The sequence below is a fragment of the Panthera uncia genome (genome assembly GCF_023721935.1).
Source record: "Panthera uncia isolate 11264 chromosome B2 unlocalized genomic scaffold, Puncia_PCG_1.0 HiC_scaffold_25, whole genome shotgun sequence".
Classification (NCBI taxonomy): domain Eukaryota; kingdom Metazoa; phylum Chordata; class Mammalia; order Carnivora; family Felidae; genus Panthera; species Panthera uncia.
The window spans coordinates 76,864-99,692 of record NW_026057581.1 but is presented as its reverse complement, the minus strand read 5'-3'; the positions used below and the strand labels follow the sequence as shown (position 1 = coordinate 99,692).

The 22,829-nt window shown below is 51.2% G+C and overlaps 2 protein-coding genes across 2 annotated transcripts in view; one reads left to right on the top strand and one right to left on the bottom strand.

Moving 5' to 3' along the window:
- Window positions 1-288: 288 nt before the first annotated feature.
- TRIM15 (tripartite motif containing 15) lies at window positions 289-7,686 on the top strand. The gene is given in 10 exon segments (XM_049611315.1): window positions 289-322; window positions 496-561; window positions 564-823; window positions 1,992-2,087; window positions 3,052-3,279; window positions 4,032-4,054; window positions 5,092-5,204; window positions 5,566-5,598; window positions 6,672-6,873; window positions 7,443-7,686. Coding segments are annotated over 10 exon segments (1,098 nt in total). The 3' UTR covers window positions 7,486-7,686.
- Window positions 7,687-11,767: 4,081 nt separating this feature from the next.
- The window catches only part of LOC125939489 (tripartite motif-containing protein 26), a 27,757-nt gene continuing 16,695 nt past the window's right edge, over window positions 11,768-22,829 (bottom strand). The window contains exons 7-8 of the mRNA XM_049654945.1: window positions 22,500-22,532; window positions 11,768-22,138 (exon numbers count right to left, since the gene is read on the bottom strand). Coding sequence (XP_049510902.1) covers window positions 21,456-22,138; window positions 22,500-22,532 — 716 coding nt within the window. The 3' untranslated portion in view covers window positions 11,768-21,455. The remainder of the gene's footprint in view (window positions 22,139-22,499; window positions 22,533-22,829) is intronic.

The following is a 22,829-nucleotide window of genomic DNA, read 5'->3' as shown; positions in this document are numbered from 1 at the left end:
ACTGGCTCTGGAGCTGGCAGGGCGCACAAGCCAAGGAGGCCAGCCTGGGCAGAGGAGGGGCCCCTGAGAGCACCTCGTGCCCCAGGATGGACTTTGCCACCCCGGACACACCTCAGAGCCGGAGGTTTATGGCTCCCACCTGCTCTGCTGGACAGGAAGTGGAGTCTCTTCCCAGGTCTCTCCACCCTCCGTGGTCCAGGGAGTGGTTCCAGGAAACTGTGCTCGGCTCCCCAGCCCAGGAACAGAGAGCAGGCTGACCAGGCTGGGAAATGCTGGGTGATTCGAGCCATGCTGGAGTTTGAACCCACTCAGCTGATGGGTGGTTCCGGGGAAGCACACGTGGCTTCCCTGTCTCAGCCTCCCGTGGTCTTCCCTCAGTGACTCACGCAAACGTGACTCATCTTGGGGAAGGACATTCGTGTGGCCTGAGGCAGAGGCCTCAGTGGACAGGCTGGGGAAGGCACCGTGATGCCCTCAGCCCCTTCCCACGAGGAGGCCACCAGTCCGGCCTGCAAGAGGCCCCACAAAGGGCCTGTGGACACACCTCCTGCTGGCCGTGCCTCATCTGCCCTCTGGGATGGGGGCCCAGCCCTCCTGCAAGGTCCTGCTGTGTCCATGGTGCAAGGAGGAGGGGCACACAGACCCTGTCACAGTCCCCGTGCCGCTGGGCACTCTGGAGGAGATGCATTGTGAGGAACACGGGGAGAAGGTATGCTTCTTCTGCGGACATGATGCTCAGCTCCTGTGCACGCGCTGTCGAGAGGGCCCCTCCCACCACACCCACGCCGTGGGCTTCCTGGACGGGGCCTGCCAGCCCAACCAGGTAAGAAGCACGGCTTTACCTCGGGCCTTTGGGGGTGGGACAGTGTCTGGTCACACGTAGTGGAGGGAACGGGATAGGGGTCCAGGTTAAGGCCCTGGCTGGCACATCAGGGGACTCCAGCGTAGGGACACGGGGGACACTGCCAGATGGAGAGGGCCATGGGTCACTTGGATGTGTGGCTGTTCACAGTCTTGCAGGAACTTCAACTCCAGCCTCAGAGGCCCCTCGGTGATGGATGCCAAGAACCGTAAGCATGAGTTGGCTGCCCTTGGGACAATCCACCCACTGTGTGCAGGCTGAGCCAGGCCTCCCGGGACCCAGACTGCAGACTTCGCAAAGCCCTGGCTGCTGGACTCAGAGGGATGAGGCGGGAGGGGCCAGCAAGGGCGACTGGCAGGCAGGGCTCCTCCCTGTGAGAGTGGGCATGACCTGGCCCATCCAGTCTCAGGGAGGCTGCCCCCTCTGTCTGCCTCCAGATCTCTCCCACCATCCAGTCACCAGGTCTGCAAGCGATTTCTCAGAGGCACCTCTTGGGTCTTTAACTCGGCCTCATCCCCACAACCGCCACGAAATCCAGGCCCTCAGTGCTTCACCCAGACATTGGACGGCCTCGGACGTGCTCCCTGCCTCCACTCTCTCTGTCTCCGATCACCCTCCAACCCTCCACGAGGTACATCTTCCGCAAACGCACAGCAGACCACGTTGCTCCCCTGCTCAAAACCCTCCTGTGGCTCCCTCGTGCCCCTCATCTCCCAGCCGCCCCTCCCAGGACCTGAGCATCCAGCTGGACTGGCGGCTGGGCATCTGCTCCTTTCTGTTCCGGCTCCTTCTCAAGTAGCTACTTCCTCCGACCCTGCTCTCTCTCCCCCAACTCCTTTTTAAACCATTTCAGCAATTTCCACGTGTGCAGTCCAGGGACACACAGTACACTCCACCTCTCTAGACCCACTGTACGTGCTTTCTGTCTCTGAGATCCCCCCCTGTGCCCTTTGTGTTCCCACCTCGGCTGCCAGTTTCGTCGTGACTGACTCATCTCAGGTGCTGGTCTGTTCAGGTCAGCCCTTTCCACTGCTGAATCCCTCAGTGGTCAGCCGTGTGCCTGGGACCCAGCAGACAACTTGTATCTGTGAGTTAAGCCACCCCTTTCTGCCCATTCTTCTCCCCACAGGACGGTGTCAGGACTCAGTTGGAAGCCCTGAGGGTGGAGGGAGAAGAGATTGAGGACATAAAGAGTCGGGAAGACCAGAAGTTCCAAATGCTTCTGGTAAAGAGCGTCTGGGCACCTTGTCTTCTGGGGGTTTTCTTAGCAGACTGGGGGCCTGGCAGGTGAGAAGAGGCAAACTGTTCTCATTCACTTCCCTATGTGTGCACAAGGGCATTTGGGGTCAAGGTTTTGGAGTCCCAGAGCATCACAGCTGGAAATGGTTCTGACGACTTCTAGCCCAAGATCCACTTATCATCCACTTTACAGAGCAGAAAGCTGAGGTCCAGGAAAGTGATGCTCCCAAGGCCACACAGCAAAGCCCACGTTCACGCTGACATGGCTGTAGAACCTTGGCCCTCAGCAACCCTTCCCATCCCAGTCTCAGTGCCTGAAAGCATCACCTTCAGATGGGAAGCTTGGGGCCAGGAAGTGTATACAAGGGTCTGCTCTCTAGTCTGGCCGTGAGGCTGACCCTAGACCATGAGGGTGTCCCTGGGCATGGTAGGTGAATGGTGGGGCTCCCTGCTCCCAGCTACATGGTTATTTATCCAAGACGAAAGCTGCAGTATGAGAATTTCTGGTACCCTGACCAAGAGACAAGTTTTGGGACAGGAAGGGATCTCCAGCATCCTTGTGCCCCCCTCAGAGTGTGCCCCACAGGAGGCAATGTCGGAGGCTAAGACCAATGCCACACACTCTGCGTTGCCTGTAACCTCACTTGCTTCGCTTGCGTGGCTCTCCGATTAATGACTACTGCCATCTCCCCTGGGCCCTAGGGGAGGTGGGGTGAGGTTAGTGTGAAAGTTCAGTGTGGCTCGGAGGATATAACATGTATGACAGGTAGAATCTCCAGGTAGGACAAGAACAGAGCCCTCATCACGTTAAGTTTACCCTGAGACCCATCATATTATACGAGAGACTTAGTTAGTCCTTATCACTCTTAACAGTAAGAATACCGATGACCCTCCTGGAACCCAGCTTCTGAGCTTCCTCCTGGCCACGTCTGTATTTTTGCCTCTCACAGACTCACATCGAAATCAGGAAGCAGCAGGTAGAAGCCGTGTTTGAGAAGTTGCAGCAGGAGCTGAGGGAACAGCGGGGCCTCCTGCTGGCCAGGCTGAGGGGGCTGGAGGTGCAGGTCTGCGAGGAGCGAGAAGACTACATCTCCAAGTTCTCTGAGGAGGTTGCCAGGCACAGAGCCGAGGCCAAGGAGCTGGAGAACTGCCAGCAGCTGGCAAGTGTCCTGTTACATGTGGGGGGGGCTCTCCACAACCTGCCTCGTGGGATGGGAGAGGGATTGCTCATGCAGGGACAGCAGCTGAGGTTGGGAGATGCTGCAGAGGGGCAGGAGAGGGGAGCAGAGGTCTTCTGCTAGGAGGGACCGGTAGCTGTCGGGTTTCTTCAGCCCAGAGACGCTACAGAGGGGCAGACCCCGGAAGGCTGGATGACTTGACCCCGCACTGCGGTCGTGTCAAAGACTCTGGAATCAGCCGTTCTTGGGTTTGAGGGCAGGCTCTTCCAGCCGTGTGGCCTCAGCGAGCCTTGCGCCCGCCTAAACATGGGGATAACAGTAGCACCTCCTTCCTAGAGCTCCTGCAAAGACGATAAACAATCCGTGCCAAATGCCTCACATGGTCCTGGTTCACAGAGAGAACTCCATGGTGGCGTCTGTTTCGATGGTCCTCAAGTTACCCTGTGTCACATCAGGTTCGGCTGGTAACTCAAGGCCTGGACCCTGTTCTCCACCATCTCTCAATCACTGGAGGCAGAACACGCTCCCAAGATGAGGCTAAGACAAAGAAGTGAGCTTGAATGATCTGGCCAGAGTCCCACATTAGTAGGGAGGCATGGTGCAAAAGAATAGTCTGATGGGCAGGTAATTAGACACACAGAACTTTCTTCAAGAGGAGAACTTTGAGCCAATGCGTTAAGAAGAACGGATGTGCAGGCTCTCCGGCGGGAAGGACCTGAGGACACTGAGTGCATGTTCTTTTTCTTTTGTAGGATGTGGGCGTCAGCCAGAGCAGGTAGGGCCTCCTCCCAGTCCTGCTTCCTTCACACATGGGGTGTATACTTTGTATCCGTCACCTGTGTCCGCTGGGCATGCACATTGGGGGGCACTCTGACCTCGCCCTCCAGCGGGCTGCGCGGAAACACAAAACTGCTTTGGCAGACACACACACAGGCAGCCTCCACTCAAAGGTTTGTGTCCTAAGAGTTCATTTTTAAAACTGATTGTTTGGTATCAGGGACACATTTTCCCCTTAAAAGTGAAGAAACAAACAATAATCAGGTTTTTAGGCTGATCCAGGAACATCCATTTAATTCCCGAAATTATTAGTACTCGAGGCAGTAGTAAACACCACGTAAAACGTAATTCTGAGGGGAATATCTTCTATCAAATACAGTCAGCACGGAACGTGGAAAGACCGGCAGCCTGCCTTCAATCATTTCCCCCCTCAACTGCCCCATTTCCTTCAGAATTTACAAACACTATTCTCAAGGGGCAGCTGCTGGAATTGTGAATATTAGCTCCTGTCCCTTCCTCTGCTCCAAGTGCCTGCGCCTTCCCGGTGCTCTGCTAGGGAGCAGCTGTCACAGCCATGGGTCATGCATCCACAGGGGGCTGAACCCCGGGGGGGTCTACCCTGGGGGCCCATGAGCCAAGAAGCATCTCCAAACATACTTTTCAAGTTGTGTTAGAGATTCCGATCTAGATGGGCTTTGCAGGCCTTCTGGTCTGCGGAGGAAGCTGAGACCAGGAAGGGGGGGAAGGGGTTTGGGGGGTTGGGGGGTTGGGGGGGGGGGGTAGGGGTGCTGTCAAGGTCATGCAGCGGGTGACCCGCAAGGACACATTTTCTTCCATCCCACTGTTCTCCCCCATCCCCTTCCCCTAGTAATGAGCAGCACACAAGTCACAGAGGAGTTTAAGTGCCTTCTCCTTTTCCTAGTGACCCTGTACTGTCCTCTAGAGACAAACAGGGTAACGACCTCTTGCAGTCCCCACAAGCCCCAAACATTCTCCTAAAGGACCTTCCTCTAATTCTGGAGGAACTGGTTGTAGGTGTGAGAAGACTTTTGTGAGTCCAGAGACCATTTCTCCTGCCCTTGTCAAGAAGATCCGAGACGTTCACAGGAAAATCCTGCCCCTCCCAGAGATGCTGAGGACCTTCTCAGGTAAAGGGGAAGGGGTAACAGATTTCCCCATGCTGTTCCCTCCCCCCTCCACCGCTTGCCCTTCTGCCCCCCCCCCCATCCCTCTCCACCTTCCCCTGCCTTCCAAGCCTGGCTCCAGTTGTCTTCCGCCCAAGCCTTCCCTTAGTGACCCTGGCTCTGCTCAGAGGGACCGTTCCTCAGAGATCTTCTCTCCCCAGGGACATGCACTGGCAGGTGGGGGCTGCTCCTGTGCCATTAGAGCACAGCAGGAGGCATGGAGCAGATGCCTTCTCCTCCATCCCCACGGGGTCCCCAGGTCTGCCCTGGGGAGTACCTGTAAGAGATGGCAAGTCACATACCTTTCTATTTCTGCTTCGCTCAGAAAGCCTGGTGCATCATCTGGAAACAGACTCAGGTAAACAGCTGGGGGTTTCGGGAGCCTTTCTCTCATCCACCCACTCAACCCAAGGCAGCAAACAGAGCAATTAAATACACCAAGTCTGGAGCCTGGTTACTGGGCTCTCTGCTCCAGCTCTCGCTGGGTATGAGGCATCCGGCAAGCCATTAAGCCTCTTTGTTCCAGTCTCTTCACTGGAAATGGAAAGAGACAATGGAAAACACACTGGTTCTAGCCCCATACGTAGCCACCAGGTAAATGAGGCAGTAGATGCAAAAGCCTTAGTGTAGCACCTGGCACATAGTGAGGGCTCAATATTTGTTACTTGTGTAGGCATTATTTCCCCCCAAATATTTATGAAGTTCTTGGTTGTATGTGTGTGTGTGTGTGTGTGTGTGTGTGTGTGTAATGCCCGGCACTGTGCCAGACTCTGCTGACTTGAACAGATACTGTATAATTTAAAACCTAGCATTTACTTTGAGATGGGTGCTTAAAGAAGAAACTATTTACACAAATATCACCACATTCTGCTTCTCACACTTAATGTGCAAGAAAAACCACCCGGGGGATCTTGTTAAAATGCAGATTCTGGTTCAGTAGGGATGGGGCCCAAGATTCTGCATCAAAAAAAAAAAAAAAAGTTTATTTATTTATTTTGAGAGAAAGCGGGGGAGGAGAAAAGAGAGAGGGAGAGGGAGAGAGAGATCCCAAGCAGGCTCCACAATGTCAGTGCAGAGCCTGATGTGGGGCTTGATCCCAGGGCCCTGTGAGATCATGACCTGGGCTAAAACCAAGAGTCAGACGCCTAACCGAATGAGCCACCCAGGCACCCCCAGGATTCTGCACTTTTACAAGCCCCCTGGCGAGGCCGTTCAGGGGCTGCACTTTGAAAACCAAAATCTCACAGCTGAGCAGCACTTGCGTGTTGGGTAGCATTGCTCCCGCCTCGGTCCTTACAGAACAGAAGGGGAAGCCGAGGTTCAGGACAGAAAGGCGCTGGCGGGTGGCACCTACTGGAGCGCTTTTTGCCCCGCCCCGAGCGGCGCATGCGCCCCAGGGCTCCCCTCCACGCCCTGCTCTCCTCCCCCCAGGGGCCGGGACCCGGGACCCTCCGGCCGCCAGCTGGAGCACGGCCCTCTCCGAGGACAGGAAGCCGACGAGGTTCACCCGGGACCAGCAGGACCTGCCTCACTGCCCCTGGAGCTCCGAGGGTGTCCCCTTGGCGCTCGGCTGCCCCGGCGCCACCTCCGGGCGCCCCCGCGGGCACGTGCAAGTGCAGCCCAGAGCCCGCGGGTAGGCGGTGGGCGTGGCGGGCGCGTGGGCGGGCAGCAAGGCGGGGGGGTGGGGGTGGCGGTGGGGGGGGGGGCGGGGGGGGGGGTGGGAGCGCCTGAGCTCGGCCGCGCGCTCACAGGCACCAGGCCTCCAGGGCTTCGCACCTGCTGCACCCAGCGCGCAAGTGCCCTGCCCCGTCCCGCCCGCCGCGGAGCGCGACCCCGCCTTCGCCACCTCCTTCGGTCGGTCGGAGCTGTCTGGGAAACAGGCTCCTGCCAGAATGAAGGGCCGAGGGGGGAGTCCGAGGGGCGCTGGGGCGGAGAGCGGCCGAGCTTTCGGGAGCCCAGGGGCTGCTCCCGGACACATGCACGGCTCGGGGAGTCAGCGCGAGTTTGAAAAACGAAACCAAACACCAGTACAATAGAAACTGCCAAAGCTTCAAAATAACCGTCGTGGGGAAAAACAACGTCCTTGGGCCTGCATTAATTTGTTCCGTTGACATGCGCGCAGACATGCTCCCGTCTTTGCGGGGCGCAGGGTGGACCCAGACTGCCTTCGGTTCTGACATTCGGGTCGTTTCTTTCTCGTAGAGGGCGTCCTGATACAGTGTACGACGAACCAGCCAGACGCTGAAAACTTGAAAGGCAACGGAATCTGTGACCGCGACACAAGCCTGTCCCTCCTTGTCACTCCGAGTTTCCTGATTTACCAGACCCCACTGTTCAATAAAGTGACATTTGCTTTCAGGTCCAACTAACCTCTCAAATGTGTATTATCATCCCCGTTCCTGTTGGATGATGAGGCTTTGTCTCACTTCCCCTGCACTCAACTCGTGTTCTGGGCAGGCCAGGCGTTTTGGCCGCGTATGAAGTTGAGAACACAAATGAGCTGCTTACACTGTATTTCCACGTCTAGTGCTGCTACTCTCACGGTGAGTGTCCAGTGATTTAGGCTGTGGGTATGCATCTAGGGAGGCCCTGGGCCAAAATTAAATTGCCCTGCATAAGGAAGAAAGTAGGATTCAGAGGCTTCAGGGGAAAGTTGAGTCTGAGGACTGGAGCTGCCTCGAGGGAAAGAATCCACTTGGTGGCCCCACTGGAAAATCTGAAAATATTTGTGTTGCAATGTTTGTGATGTAAAACCGGCCTTTATCGTCTGCACAGGAGCCTCAGCCTAGTTGACCTTGGGCTCGATGCTTCTGGAAGCCTTGCTGGGTTCCGGGAATCTGGAATGTGAGAGGCTGAGCACTGTTCACTACCGGGCAGGAGGCAAACAGAGACTCCACAAAACAAGTGTGTGGCTGCTGGTTTACGTGAGGAGCTGTCACACACCGGGACGTGCCCCTGAGGACCAGGGCGGCCCAGGTGGAGTCTTTCCAAAGCCCAAGAACAGTAATTACAGCAGGCAGGATGTGACAGACACCCAGGCCAGAGCACTGCCTCTGTGCCCTGGTCGTGCTCCGCAGGCTTGCTGGCTTTCCTCATGCCGTTTTCCCCACGCATCTCCGTTCTTTCCTTTTCCTTGGACCCCAGTGCATACAGCTGACTCAGTCATACTCCATGGTTCCGGGTGCAAAACCGTGCAGGGTCTTCTTGTTTTATTTATACTTTCTCCCCTGTCTCCAAGTCCCATTCCCATCCTCTTCACCCCCTGGGCAGTGGCTCTCGAATGTTCTCACATACCATCGTATACAGAGGGGTCCTTGCACACACAAGTAGTACAGGATTGTTTCTTCCTTCTTTAAACCTAGTACCACGGTTTTAAGATCTAGTCATGTTGCTGTATATACATCTAGTTTATGGCTTCTAATCGCTGAATAGTATTCTGTAGAACACGTCAACCACGTTTACTTTGCTTTCTTTTGGCAAAGAATGTCTGGGTTACCTCCGTCTGCCTGTGACAATGAGCAACATTGATGATGAACAGCCTCATGCTTTTCCCTTGTGAACCTAAGATATACCCCAGGAGGGGATGGCTGGCGTTTGCACACTTAATTTCCTTAAGTACCACCAGATTGCTCCCCAAGATTGCTGTACCCACTTATACTTCTGCTGGAGGGGCACAGAGGTTCCTGCTTCCCAGCCCCCCCCACACAAATGGGTGCCATCAAACTTGCTCATTTCTGCAAATCTGATGACTGTAAACTGATAACGTATTTTTAAAATGTTTGTGTTTTTCTTCCTGTAAAGTGTGCGTTTCTTCTGGACTTTTCTATGCTGTTTCCCTATCTTTCAGGTTCCCCTCTTCCTTTCATTGACTTCCAAGAATCTCTTACATATTTTAGATGTTAATCTCTTGCTCATCTTAGGCTTGAAAATACCACTCATTTATTAACTTTGCTGGTGGTGTTATTAATTAGATAGAAATCCTGAACTTTCATGATAAATTTAATAAATTTTCATTTTGTGATTTATGTTTTTGAGATCTTTTTCACCACCACAAGATCATGTGTGTGTTTATATATATTTTTATATTTATATATTTATTTTTTATATATATATTTATATTTTATATATAAACTAGTTTTATAACTTACTGTGCACATGAAATCTTTAGTTTATCTGGAGTTAGGAGGACGCCGTCTTTCTCCATAGAGTAAGCCAGTTCTTCCAACTCCATTTACTTAAATAATGCATCTTAGTCCTACTGACCAGTAGGGCCACTTCTGCTACACCAGCTTCCCATGAATGAAAGAGCTGTGTCTGAGTTTTCTACTCTGTTGTCTCAATCTATTTGTCTTCTCCTGGGCCAGTTCATGCTGTTTTTTATTGCGACAACCTTGTAGTGCAAGTTAACGTCTAATAGGACGGCTCTACCCCCTTTAGCTTCTTTTTCAGATATATCTCAGTTACCTGTAGACATTTATGCTTCCATATGAACTTAGAATCAATTTGTCAGATTCTTTAAAAAAAATGCTGGTGCTCTTTTAACAGAACTTACATTGGCATTGATTGAAATTTTATTGAATTGGAGGATTGAGGGAAATTAATTTGGAGAAAATGGACATTGTCATCCTATCCATAAACGTGTTCTCTCCCTCCAGCTGTTTGGATCTTGTTTTGTGTCTTTAATGGGATTTTGAGATTTTCTCCAGAGAACAGTTTGGCAACATCTAGTAACATGCCTGTCCTTTGACCCGGAAACTTTCCCTCGAGAGAAACGTTCACACAAATGTGCAATGAAACACCTCATGATGGTTTGTCACAGCACAGTTTATTTATTTATTTATTTTATTTAAATATATGAAATTTACTGTCAAATTGGTTTCCATACAACACCCAGTGCTCATCCCAAAAGGTGCCCTCCTCAATACCCATCACCCACCCTTCCCTCCCTCCCACCCCCATCAGCCCTCAGTTTGTTCTCAGTTTTTAAGAGTCTCTTATACAGCACAGTTTAAATTACAGAACAGATAATCAGCTGTGGTCTATTCATATAATACAGTACCATACAACAGTGAAAATGAATGAATCATAGCTACACGAATCTGTATGGATACACTTCAAAAGCACACCTGGGCACACACCAAACCCAGCCAGTGGGTCTTTCTGGTCAGGAAGGCAGGCGGTTTGTGATTGGAAAAGGACTGTGCACACAGGGCCTCTCAGCTGTATGTGTAATGTTTTATTTTCTGGGGGGTGGGGGGGGAACTAGATCATGTTCATCAATGGATAAGAGTTTGATGGAGTTGAGTGGTGACTATTCCTTAGGTTACTTAGAACACTTTTCTGCAGATCTGAAATGCTTCATAAGGAAAACCAAAACTTGCTTTTCCTAAAACTTGTACCTTTTGGGGAAGCTATGATATTTACAAGGCTCACATTGCTATTATAAAACTTTCCTTTAAAAAATTATAATTTGTCTTGGTTATTGCTGATATGAAGGAACAATATTGATTTTGATAATCATTTTAGTAATTTTGCCACATTCTTATGAATTCTAATAGTTTGTTAATTCATAGGGTCACTTACATAGAAAATCGTTACTATTTTATCATCTGAAAATAAATTTTGACTCTTTCCTTCTAATCTGTGTAACTCTTACTGCCATTTTGCACCCTGCTGTGTGGGCAGGGGACCTGCAACATGCTGCTGAGTGGTGTTAACAGAGTCCACCCTTGGTCCCTTTTTAACATGAGAATAAGCTCTCTAAGCTTTCTCCGTTAAGTATACTGACTGTGGATTTCTTGGTAGAGAGCCTTCATCAAGTTAAAGAGTGGTTTTCTATTCCTGGTTTTCTTAGAGTTTTTCAAATAATACCTGGGGTTTAAGCTTTATCAAATACCTCTTTTCACGTTTTGAGATAAGCGTTGTGATTTTTCTGTCTGTCCATGGATGTGGTCATCCCACGTCAGATCTTCTGATGTTAGGCTATCATTGTCTGTCAGAGGTGAACTCTATGTGATAACAGTGTAGCCCATTGTTGAAGTGTTTCACAATCACATACACATTCTTTAACCTGCGCAGGACCCTCTGGGCTGAGCTGCCACCATCTACCCGCCCCTCCCCTGCCCTGCTTTGCAAACTTTAGTGTTTAAACTAAACACTTTAGTGTTGACTTGTTCAAGTGCAAGTTCTGATTCACAGGTATAAGGAGGACTCTACTCTAGTTAGGGCTTTAGATCACAGCTGTCACCGGCAGACCTAAACTTCAAATCCCGAACTCCTGAGAGGCTTTGGTCGTCTCTGTACTGACTTTTATGCCAGATTGCAAGTCACTAGCCTGTGAGTGTCCGGTGACCCTTGAAAATGACCTCAGGGCTGATCATGTGGCCGGCAGGACCTGGTATGGTTCATAGCCCTTTGGCTTGGTTATTATGAGTTCAAATCCTAGCTCAGCCAGAAGCAAGTTACTTAATTTTTCTGAATCTTAGTCTCCTCATGTGAAGAAGAGATCAAAATCCCTATTCTATAGGATTATTGTGTGGTTTACATGGATTGATACGTGTAATATGATACTGGAACCCAATCCCAAAGTAGGAACATGGGTTTTCCTGACACCAGCTCCAATTATCTTGACCCCAGCTGGGTGTCCCCCAATTCAGCCTAATTCTGACACTATCTACCCAGATTGCACAGGGTAAGTCAGTGCTAATAGACTGTCCTCCACTGCAGACGCCAATCACAAACCCCGGTTGACACCTATGCTTCTGACTCACTGGCTGTAAATCAGAAGTTCCCAGGGTACCTGGTGGCTCAGTTGGTTAGGCTTCCGACTTCAGCTCAGGTCATGGTCTCGCAGTATGTGAGTTCAAGCCCTGCGTCGGGCTCTGTGCTGACAGCTAGGAGCCTGGAGCCTGCTTCAGATTCTGTGTCTCCCTTTCACTGCCCTTCCCCCGAAGGCTCTCTGTTTCTCTCTCTCTCTCTCTCTCAAAAATAAACATTAGAAAAAAAAAGAAGTTCCTATGACCCTCTCCTTGGGCTCAATTAATTTTCTAGAGTGGCTCATAGAACTCAGGAAACCTGTTCACTCACTAGATTATTGATTTATTGCAAAGGATATTAAAAGATCTGAATCAACAGCCAGATGAAGAGCTGTATAAGTCAGGTCTCAAACAAAGGGACTTCTGTCTTTGTGAAGCTTGGGGACCAGTATGGTAGCACGTGGGAGCATAACTGATCAGATCACCGGCCATCAGGGACTGGAGTCAGCTTCCAGCCCCTCCCCTCCGCTCCCCAGAAATGAGGTTGCTTCCTGATTCATGGTTCTTCCCTCTGGCAACCAGCTCTCTTCCTTACATGCTTCCCAAAAGTCCCTCATTAACAGAAGCCCACTTGTGGAGGAAAGGGGCCTGTTATCAACCACAGGACACCCATTTCTCCTTTACGACTCTGAAGAGATTTCAGAAACTGAGCATAAGAGAGCCACCATTGTAACAAAAGATGGCTCAGGAAATTGCAAGGTTTGGGGAGCTGTGAGCCAGGAACTGTGGACAAAGACCAAATATATATATGAGAACTATATCTTGGTTGTATGACTGAATCGCATTATCACAACGTGTAATGGGCTTGGTACCGTGTTTGGCATTTAGTAAGCATTTAATGCTGGTGTTTGGACTTGGGACAAATTCTTCTAGGATGAGACCCTGCCAGGAGGCTCAGTGAGTGGTCTTCAGAGTCAGGGTCAGACTGGTGTGAACCTTTAAATGTGCACCAAAAAGGACCTATTTAGGAGCAGGGAGATCTCCACTTATCCATTCTTTTTCTCACATGTAACTGAAAAGTCCGTGGTCAAAATAAAAAATCTGGCCTAAATTAGTCCAGGCAACACTCCAGACGGAGAGAACTGGGTAGCAGAGCTCACAGCCCCACGGAGGAAGGAGAGAATGGGGCCAGGGGTGGCCATGCCCAACTTTCCTGTGTCTCTGGGTCTGGTTATGTCCTGAATTCAAAGAGCGGTGCGGCTTCACTGACTGAGAGTCATAACAGGGAATTAAAAACGTACTCAAACCTACAGAAGAGCAAAAGCATTATAGTGAGAACTGCTGTGTACATTACCTTTGGTTTGGACTATGTGGCCTTTGCCAGTGAGTTTTATCTTTGTATATTCTCTCCTTCCCGCCCCCTTCAGAAGGAGGACACAGAGCTAATTATCCTCATGACAATAAAGCCATTGCCACCAGTGTCATCTGCTCACAGAAGTCTCTTTGTATAGATTCCTGAGAGCGGCTGGGTGCCCCCGAGAAGCATGCAGAAGTGACGGTGAGTATGCACACAAACCAGGGTGCCTGCCTGGGGTTGTGAGGGCCCTGCTCCAGGCTTGATGATTCAACCTCAGGGATGGATCCTCCCATCTGCCCAGGGCCTAACAACTAGGGGATCCCTCCCATCTGTGAGTCTTAATGCCTATCATGGAGCTGTGCACTTTAGGGCCTGAGGAGTGGGCCTCTACCCCCTAAAGTGCCACCTTGCTTCTCCTAGGACTGGGGACCAAGTTCATGCACTTTCACCCAGGTCCCCTGGCGAAGCAATGACCTCATACCTTTGTGCTCAGTGGAAACCATGGGCTCTAGAAACAGGGAGACCCTGGTTCAAATCCTGACTCACGTTTTGCTGGTGTGAGCTTAGGGAGGTTTACTTAATCTCCCTAAACTTCTACTCTCCTTGTCTGAAAACTAGGAACAAATGCCTACGTTAGGGTTGTAATAAGGAGGGAATGAGACAATACATGTGCAATGAGAAATGCAGATTTTTCCTTCTATGGAGAGAAGCATGCAGCTTTTCCCTACCGTGAGTCTCCATCCTACTCACATGTAACAACTCACTTCTGGTCACCAGGTGTGTGGAGAATTCTCCCTGCATCAAACAATTCTCTGCGACACCAGCTGGGTGTCCTATAATTTAACTCAATTCTGATCCTCTCCACCTGGAGACAGCATCAGATCCCACAGGTTAGGGGAGGGCTCAGTCCCGCAAGACTGTCCCTCCACCCCCACTTCAGATGCTGAGATTATCACCTGTGCTTCTGACTGACCACTCCTTGGGTCCCATTAATTTGCTAGAGTGGCTCACAGAACTCGGATAAACACTGATTTGTTTGCTAGTTTATTTAGGGACATGATAAAGGGTTCATATGAACAGCCAGATGAACAGACACAGGGAATGCATGGGGTCCTGAGCATGGGAGCTTCTGTCCCCATGGACTTGGGGTGCAGCACCCTCCAGGTGTGGGTGTATTCACCAGCCTGGAAGCTTCCTCAACCCTGTACTACTGGGTTTTATGGAGACTCCCTCATGCGGGTAGGATGAATTATTAACTCCATTTCCAGTCCTTCTTCCCTTTCTGGAGAGTACGGGATGGGTCGAGGATTCCAAGCTTCTAATCATGGTTTGGCCTTTCTGGTGACCAGCCCCCACCCAGAAGCCCACCCAGAGTCCCCTCATCAGAACAAGAGGTGCTCCTAATGCTCTTTGCACTTAGGAAATTGCGAGGGTTTTAGGAGCTCTGCGCCAGGAACTGGGGGCAGAGACCTATATATATGTGTCTTACTATCTCACCACACGTGATGGTGCTGGGCACACTGCCTGGCTCAGGGTAAGACTCGGCGATGCTGCTGCTGCCAATGTTGTCTGGCAGCTCAGAACCGGTAAACATGAGCAAACATAAAGAAGCATTAATTCTATAGACCAGCGGTAACAGGGACTACTTGGAGGCATTCAAAACAAAGAGTGCACACGACTGTTTTCAGGTAAGTTACACATCAAAGTGTGAGGGAAATGCTGTAAAACGTTTACAAGGTAAGACAGGAGAATATCCCCAGGACCTGGGGGTAAGGGAAGATCTCGTAAGACCAGTAAGTAAATAAGTGAATAAAGCACTCACCACAAACGTACAGATCTATCAATTCCCCAGCATTACAGTTAAGAACTTCTGATCATGACAGCAGATGAGAGTGAAGAGGTCAGTCATAAACTAGGAAAAGACACGGACTATATACATGTAACTGACAAAAGACTAGGATCCAGAGTAATAAAAACTGCATGTCAAGATGCAAGAGAACTGCAGAGAAACATACAAAAGACGTGAGCAGGCAGAACCCAGAGAGGAAACCCAAAGCCACCATCTTTAGCAAACCAGGAAGCGCAAACGACAGCCACAGTGAGATTGTTACACCTGCCGCTGGGCACAGGCTTCCAGGGCTGATGCTACCAAACACAAAGAGCAGTGAGGAAGTTCAGATACCAGCGTGAGTATGAACTAATGCAACCACTTCCAAAACCACTTTGGCATCACCTTGGTAAAGCCAACATACACCTGGTAAGGAAAACATACCACATTATGGCCCAAATTCCACTTATGTGTATATCCAGATAAACCCTTGCATATACATCCGGAGGGATGCAGAAATATACTTAGCGGCAGTGGTTTTTTATTTTATTTTATTTTTATTTTTGAGAGAGAGAGAGAGACAGAGCCTGAGCAGGGGAGGGACAGAGAGAGGGAGACACAGAATCTGAAGCAGGCTCCAGGCTCTGAGCTGTCAGCACAGAGTGGAACGCGGGGCTTGAACCCACGAACTGCAAGATCATGACCTGAGCCGAAGTCAGACACTTAACCGAGTGAGCCACCAAGGCGCCTTTTTTTTTGTTTGTTTGTTTTGTCTTGAGAGAGAAAGACAGGGTGTAAGTGAGCGAGGGGTAGACAGAGAAAGAGAGAGAGGGAGACAGAGACTCTCACAAGGGGGGGGGGGAGAGAAAGTGGGGCTCACACAGGGCTCCTGTTTTACCAGAAATGGGGCTCCAGCTCACCCAACGCAGGGCTCGAACTCACAAACTTGCAAGATCATGACCTGAGCGAAAGTCAGGTGCCCACTTAGCAGCACTGTTGTCACAGTGTGAGACTTGAAACAACACAGATGTGGGACAAAGCTGTGAATAATACCATCATGTAGATGAAGGTGTGTTCCCAGTTAAAACTTTCCAAGGTCTTCTGTTGCTGGAAGGACAGAGGGACATTGATATGCTTTATTTTTTGTTAATTCAAGTATGCATGTAAAATTTTACAGATAAAGAGAAAGAAAATATGTAACTTCCAAACCAGGAGAGGAGAAACAATGGAATAAAGAAAACTTAACCAACCCAACAAAGATAAAAAAAAAAAAAAAGTACAAAAAAAGATTAAAAATAATATACTGGGCAATGATAGTGATGGGAAAGTTGATGTAACTGTATTACTATCAGAGAAAACATACTTCAATGCAAGAAGTATTATTTGGTGCAAGAAACAGGGACACTGCATTCTGGTAAAAGGAACAATTTATCTGGAAACTAACAATTCTAAGCTCTAACACATCTAACAATTCATGGTCAGTTACAAAAAGAACTTAATAGCAGATTTTAAAACATATTTCTTTCAGTCACTGATACTCAAAGGCAAAAAAAATTGTAAAGATATATAGAATATTTGAGGCACTAAATAAGATTTTCGGAATAAAGATACAGTGTATTGGAATAACAAAATAAAGTTCATCTAATGATCACATGTGGAACCGTAGACTTAACAGGAAACAGTCTTTTTGAACATTCGTGGAACATTAGGAAAAGAGTGACGAGGACCTAGGTACCAAAGCCAGACATGAGTATCCTTGTCAGAGCAAAACATTGCAGGCCTGCCCCCCCCCCACCCCCGATTTGTTTCAAACTTTTTTCCATGTCTAAGTTTTGACCTTCTCTTTCTGCCCTGTTCCCCTGCTCCTAACCTGTGGAATCCTCGTGCTAGGGCTTGGGGACCTCTCCTGCCTGTTCTGAGGGGGGTCTGGCCATGGGTGTCCACGGCAACATCAGCATTCAGGGTGTGGGGCTGCAGGGAAGCCTCTAACCACGACCACGCGCTCTGTGCTCTGCTGTCGTAGAGCTGATCTTGCCAATGTTGGCCGTAACAAGGCTTTCTTCCAGGGTTCCTCAGCTCCAGCTGTTACGACTGCAGTCTGTAGAATCTGGTGAGACTTTTAGTCTGTACAGTGCCTGCTTTATTACATGATTTTCTTGCCAGACAATAACTGCTCAGGTAATAACTGAATAATCATGTTTTCTAAAAGTATAAATGCCTGAAAGGTTTATTTATTAATCCGAAGCATCTAACCTCTCCAGTTCCACCTGCTGCTTCGCTGGGCTCCTTCTCACCTGGCTGGCTACTGCGTCCTTCCTCTGCCTGGCCCTCTGGCAGGTGCTGGGGCACCCCAGGGGCCGGCACGGCCCTCCCCCATGCTGACTTCACTCTCACCCAGGGGTCAGCTCACCCTAGGGTCAGCATGGCCCTCCCCAGGGCTGACCTTCACTCTCACCCCAGGGGCCAGCACGGCCTTCCCCGGTGCTGATGTCACACTCACCCCAGGGGTCAGCACAGCCCCTCCCCAGTGCTGACTTCAGGCTCACATGGTCCGACATGAGTCGCCTCTGCTGACCTCTCCCTGCTCTCCAATATCACACTCCAGACACCCCATCTTTCTGTGCCCAGCTTGTCCCTGCCTTGTGACTCTGGCTGGTGCCATCCTAGAATTCCTTCTCAGAATTTGGATTTCAGCTTTAATGCCACCTTCTGAGAGAGGCGCTGACCATCTGGCTTACTACACATCATCCTCCTATCTTAGGTCTCTGCAGGGTGCTAACTGCTGTTGTATTTTCTACTCTCACTCACTGCCCATTACCCTCCACTAGAATATCAACTCCATGCAGGGACTTTGTTTACTTTATTGCTATTGTAACCTAGACACATCCTGGCTTCTCACAGGCACTCAGTAAATGAATTCAGGAGCTATACGAAGGCGGCAAAGAATAGACTTGAGAGAACAGAGAAAATGAAGGAGAGAAAAACCATCAAGAAATAATTCAGTAATGTTTCCCAGAACCGAAAGCTTATGAATTTCTAGAATGACAGGGTCCACTGAGTTAATTAGCACCATGGTGGGGGAAGGTTGGACACATACATCCCGATGTTTACATATTCAAAAACTCAACTTACATGCCCCATTTCTCAGGAAGCTAGGGGGTGATGTTTCATCAGAAGGAAGTAAATGAAGAAGAGGGAAAAAATAGGATAAGAAAACGAAACCAAAGCCAGGGTTCCAATATGGCAGAGAAGGGAGAGCCAGGAGGCTGGGCACAGGTGAGGGGCACAGGTGAGGGGCAGCCATCCCAGACTGAAGGTCAGGAGGCGGCAGAAACAGCATTGAGAAGAGAACCTGGGAAGTGGGCACCCTGAGGGACCCTGACGCCCAGCCAAGTCTTTGGGGTTCAGTTAGTAACAAGGATGTAGGAGATGAAGCAAAAGGGGAGAAAAAGGCAATTACAGCAGGGAAGACGAAGCCGCACAGGAAGGAAAAGCAGCCACGTTTGCCAGTGGTCCAGGTGTGAACTGCTTTCACAGACACCGGACTCAGCTGCCTGAGCTCAGGGTGGGTGGGAAGGGAGCCCAGAGCTCGACCCCCTCCTGCCGTGGGGGGTGGGAGGGCAGGCAGTGTTCTTTCTCCTTTGTGGGAACACGGAAGGTAGATTGGACCATATGTGTAGTTGCAGCTCACGTATAAAAACTACTTACAAAATAGAAAGGTTCAAGAGAACTTGCTGAGTAAGTACCCTGCTGGTAACTTTCTGTTCTAAGATGGTGTCACCCAGTATGCAGTTTTGTTTATGACTTTGCAAGGCCGTTTTATGTTGACACTTGCTCGTCTACAGATTATCCTGGAAGTATGACCCTTGTGAGACTCGGTAAAGCAACAATGACCTGAAAGCATTCATATTTTGTTCAAATGGAAATGTTCCCTATTTAATAACTATGAGCTTTTAATTATACAATGATCACCTTAAAACATTTCAGAAACCTCATTATATAAAAATTCTTTCCAAGAAAGGAGAAAAGGCATTTTGAGAATTATGAAAATTTTCCATAAATAAAAGATTAGTAGAGTATAATTTCAGGGAACAATTCACATCAATCAACAAAATAAATTTTCAAGAATTTCAAGAATATGCTGGTGATTATTGTCTCTCAGGACTCAAATGCAGATTAACTGACCTTATTATAATTGATACCGCACATTGTATGTCTATAATTGACACATTTTGCATAACTGTATTTGGAAAGAAGAGTAAAAAGAACAATTAAAATAAAAAGGGAGAACCCAAATGAGTCATAAACGAGATCTTGAAGGGGCTTTATCCCACTCTTCCGTTTCCACCTTTAATATGGCAGTTTAAAAAAATCAGAAAGAGGCCAGAACCAGAGAGTTGAATGTGTCACACAGCAGGACAGAGTCTCTGCTGTATTTCCTTTGGGCACTGCTTATTTTCTGAGGAAAGATTCTGGGAGTGCCACCAATGTCACCTTCTCACGGCCCCATCATGCACTCTGCGGATGCTGGGGCTCAACCAAGGGCTGGCCCCGTGGGAAGGGAGGTAAGGGGGCTTTTGTCTGGGGGAGCAGAAATGACAGCGCGTGTGCAACAGCGTGTGAGCAAGCAGTGTGTGTGCAAACAGCATGAGAGCAAAGTGTGTGCAGACAGCGTGTGAGTAAACAGTGTCTGCAAACAATGTGTGAGCAGTGTGTGCAGACAGTGTGTGAGCAAACAGCGTATGTGCAAAGAATGTATGTGCAGACAACAGCGTGTGTGCAAACAGCCTGTGAACAAAGAGTGTGTGTACAGAGGACAGTGTTACGTGCAGAGTGTGTGAGCAAATGGTGGGCAGAGCTGCAGGTACACGTCCCAGAAGGGGTGGGGGAGCAAAGCCTGGGGCCACTGTCCGTGGAACCTCTCTGTAGCCAGACTAAGAAGGTCTGGGGGTATCTGAGTTATAATAAAATATGTGTAAACCCAGGCTGCTCATTCATCAAGTTTTTATTAAGCACCTACTATGTGCCCACACTGCAGGCGGTGCCGCAGGGAGTGCAGAGGAGAAGACACGGTCTCCACCCTCCAGGACCTTACAACCCTAGAGGCAGGATCAGGTGGATGTGTGACCCGGCAGCACGAGACACATGCACGGGGCAAGTCCCAGACAGTGTGGAGGCCAGTGGCTGGGGACACGTGGTCTCTGGGGCAGGCTGCTGGCAGGCTGTGGGGTTGGCCACGAGAGGGCCCTGGACACCGGCTGGGACAGGGCTGGGCCTGGGCGTACGAGGCCAGGCTCTAACCTCCTCCTGACCCGAGGACCCGGTGACCTCTCCTGTGCCCACCACCGCCCTTCTCCCAGGAGAACAGACTGTGTGTGTGGAGTCAGGCGCGACACAGGCTTCCTGCTTCGTAGCCTGCAGCAGACTTGTCCAGGCTTCCAGGGAGGGGACCGGATTCCAGGTGTGGCTGCAGCGGATATTGGCCCTGGTGCTTTTAGAGGACTGGTCAAGAGGAGGATATTCTGGACGCCCTGGACAATCTGCCTCCTGTGGCCACACCCACGGGTTATATTGATCACCGGTCACAAGTGGTGAACCAAAGCCACACGTACGCAGATCCTTCCCCCAAGTCCACAGGTCCTCCAGGGGGTCCCGCCTTCTTCAATGCACACACATCAGACGCTCAGCTCTCTCCTGGAGAAGCATGGAGCCCATGCTGACCCTCGACTCCGCGGCACTCCAGGAGGCTTATTACGCAGCCCGGAAACCGTGGCGGGCTTTTGCCCTGTCCACTTGCGTGCGTGTGGGTGCTTGAGACTCTTGAGCTGGGGGGCAGTGCGGCTGTCTCAAGTGCTGGGGAACGCAGGCAGCAGAGAGGGTCTGGGCAAGCGGGAAGCATGTGGATTGGGCCTCACAGTCACCTGCTTTTTCCTAGGAAGAGTCAGCATGGGATGCTGGACGGGGCAGCAAAACACTGCTTCTCCTCTAACTCAGCATGGAGAGTGCAGAGCTGGGTCAAAGGCAGTGGGCAGAAGAGGGGCCCCGTGGCCCTCGGGTTGGAAGTGTGCATGGGGAGCCCCGGGGGCTGGGGGAAGAGCCTGACTACGGCTGTATGGCACAGCAGCAGCACTGAGCGAGCCTCCACGGGCCCCGGCCATGGGGGGGCGGGGCCCACCTGCTCCAGGTGCGATGGCCAGACACCCCGTTCCCAGCACAGTCCAGGGCTCCCAGGGGAGGGGGGCGTCGGGGGTCATGGGCCGGGGGAGGCGCGGGGCTCAGGGTCTCAGCAGGAGGCGTGTCCCAGGCCACTTGAGCCACAGGAAGGGCACCAGGCGCCGGGTGAAGGTGGCCGTGAACGTGTAGATGAGCTCTTGTGACTCGGCGTTGGTGAAGGTCACGGTGCCCCCCTCGTAGTCCAGGGCGATGCCCACCCTCCGTGGCCGCAGCGCAGGGAAGAGCTCAGCCTCGGGGTCAGTATTGGCCCAGATGCCCGCAGACGAGAGGCGCAGGGCCCATACCCCGTCCTCTGGCCGCAGGGACACATCTCCCTTCCTCTTCACAGAGTCTCTGGCCACCCCCACCATGCAGCTTTCCAGGACCTCCTCCCCCTCCTCCTCCTCCTCCTCCTCCTCCTCCCCCAAAGACTCCTCGTCCTCATCTGTCTCCCAGTCTTCGTACCCGTCCCCGTAGCCGGCCTCCTCCTCCTCCTCCTCCTCCTCCCCCTCCTCCTCCTCCTCCCCCTCCTCCTCCTCCTCGGACCAGCCCTCCCTGTCCACCTCCACCTCCCAGTACACCTTGCCCCAGGTGAAGCCCTTACTTCCCAGCACACCCGGCTCACAGTCAAACTGATGTGGGTGCAGGTAAGTGCTCTGGTACAGGCCGCTGTACGTCACACACTTCCAGTCCTCTGACAGCTGCAGGTACCCGCTGGCCGACTGCGGGTCCAAGGTGACACTCACTGTGGGGACAGCAGAACCAGGAGTCACCGGTAGGTGGGAGGCAGGTCTCCAGGGCTGCCCACTGAATAAGCCCAGGGGGACCAATCCCAGCTTAGGGGCATGCAGGACACGACCTGACAGCAGGGCCTGGGGCACACACGGCCTCTGGCCAGTTGCATGTCTTGCAGAGGAGGGTCAGACGATCAAGTACAGGCCTCTGTGGCTGATTACAGACACAACGCGGGGGCTCAGACCAGCAGCTGGGAAATCTCGCTGCAAGAGGGAGGGGCCAGGGACAGCAGGGACCAGGGTGCCTCTCTGGGGGGAGGGCGTTCTTTTTCTCTACAGGAGGTGAACTGGGATAGCTCTTTGGACACTTACCCGTCTTGTATTCCAAGTCTCTAAGCAGCTTCCCTGGGGAGGAAAAACACAGCAGTGACCATCGAGCCCCACACACGTATGGGCCTGTGTCCTACTAGGACAGGAATCATTTCCTGACAGGCCCCCATCACTGAGACCCAAGAAGAAAAGAGAAAAGAAGCAGCAGACCCAGGAGTAGGGCTGAACAAGGTGACAGCAAGGAGCTGGTTCCACTCCTCCAGAGCCCTGGCTCCGGACTCGATCCGCGACTCCCAGCTCCTGACCCCCCACCCCCGTGCCCTCCCTGCCCGGCTCCTGACTCTCACCCCAGTGCCCTCCCTGCCCGGCTCC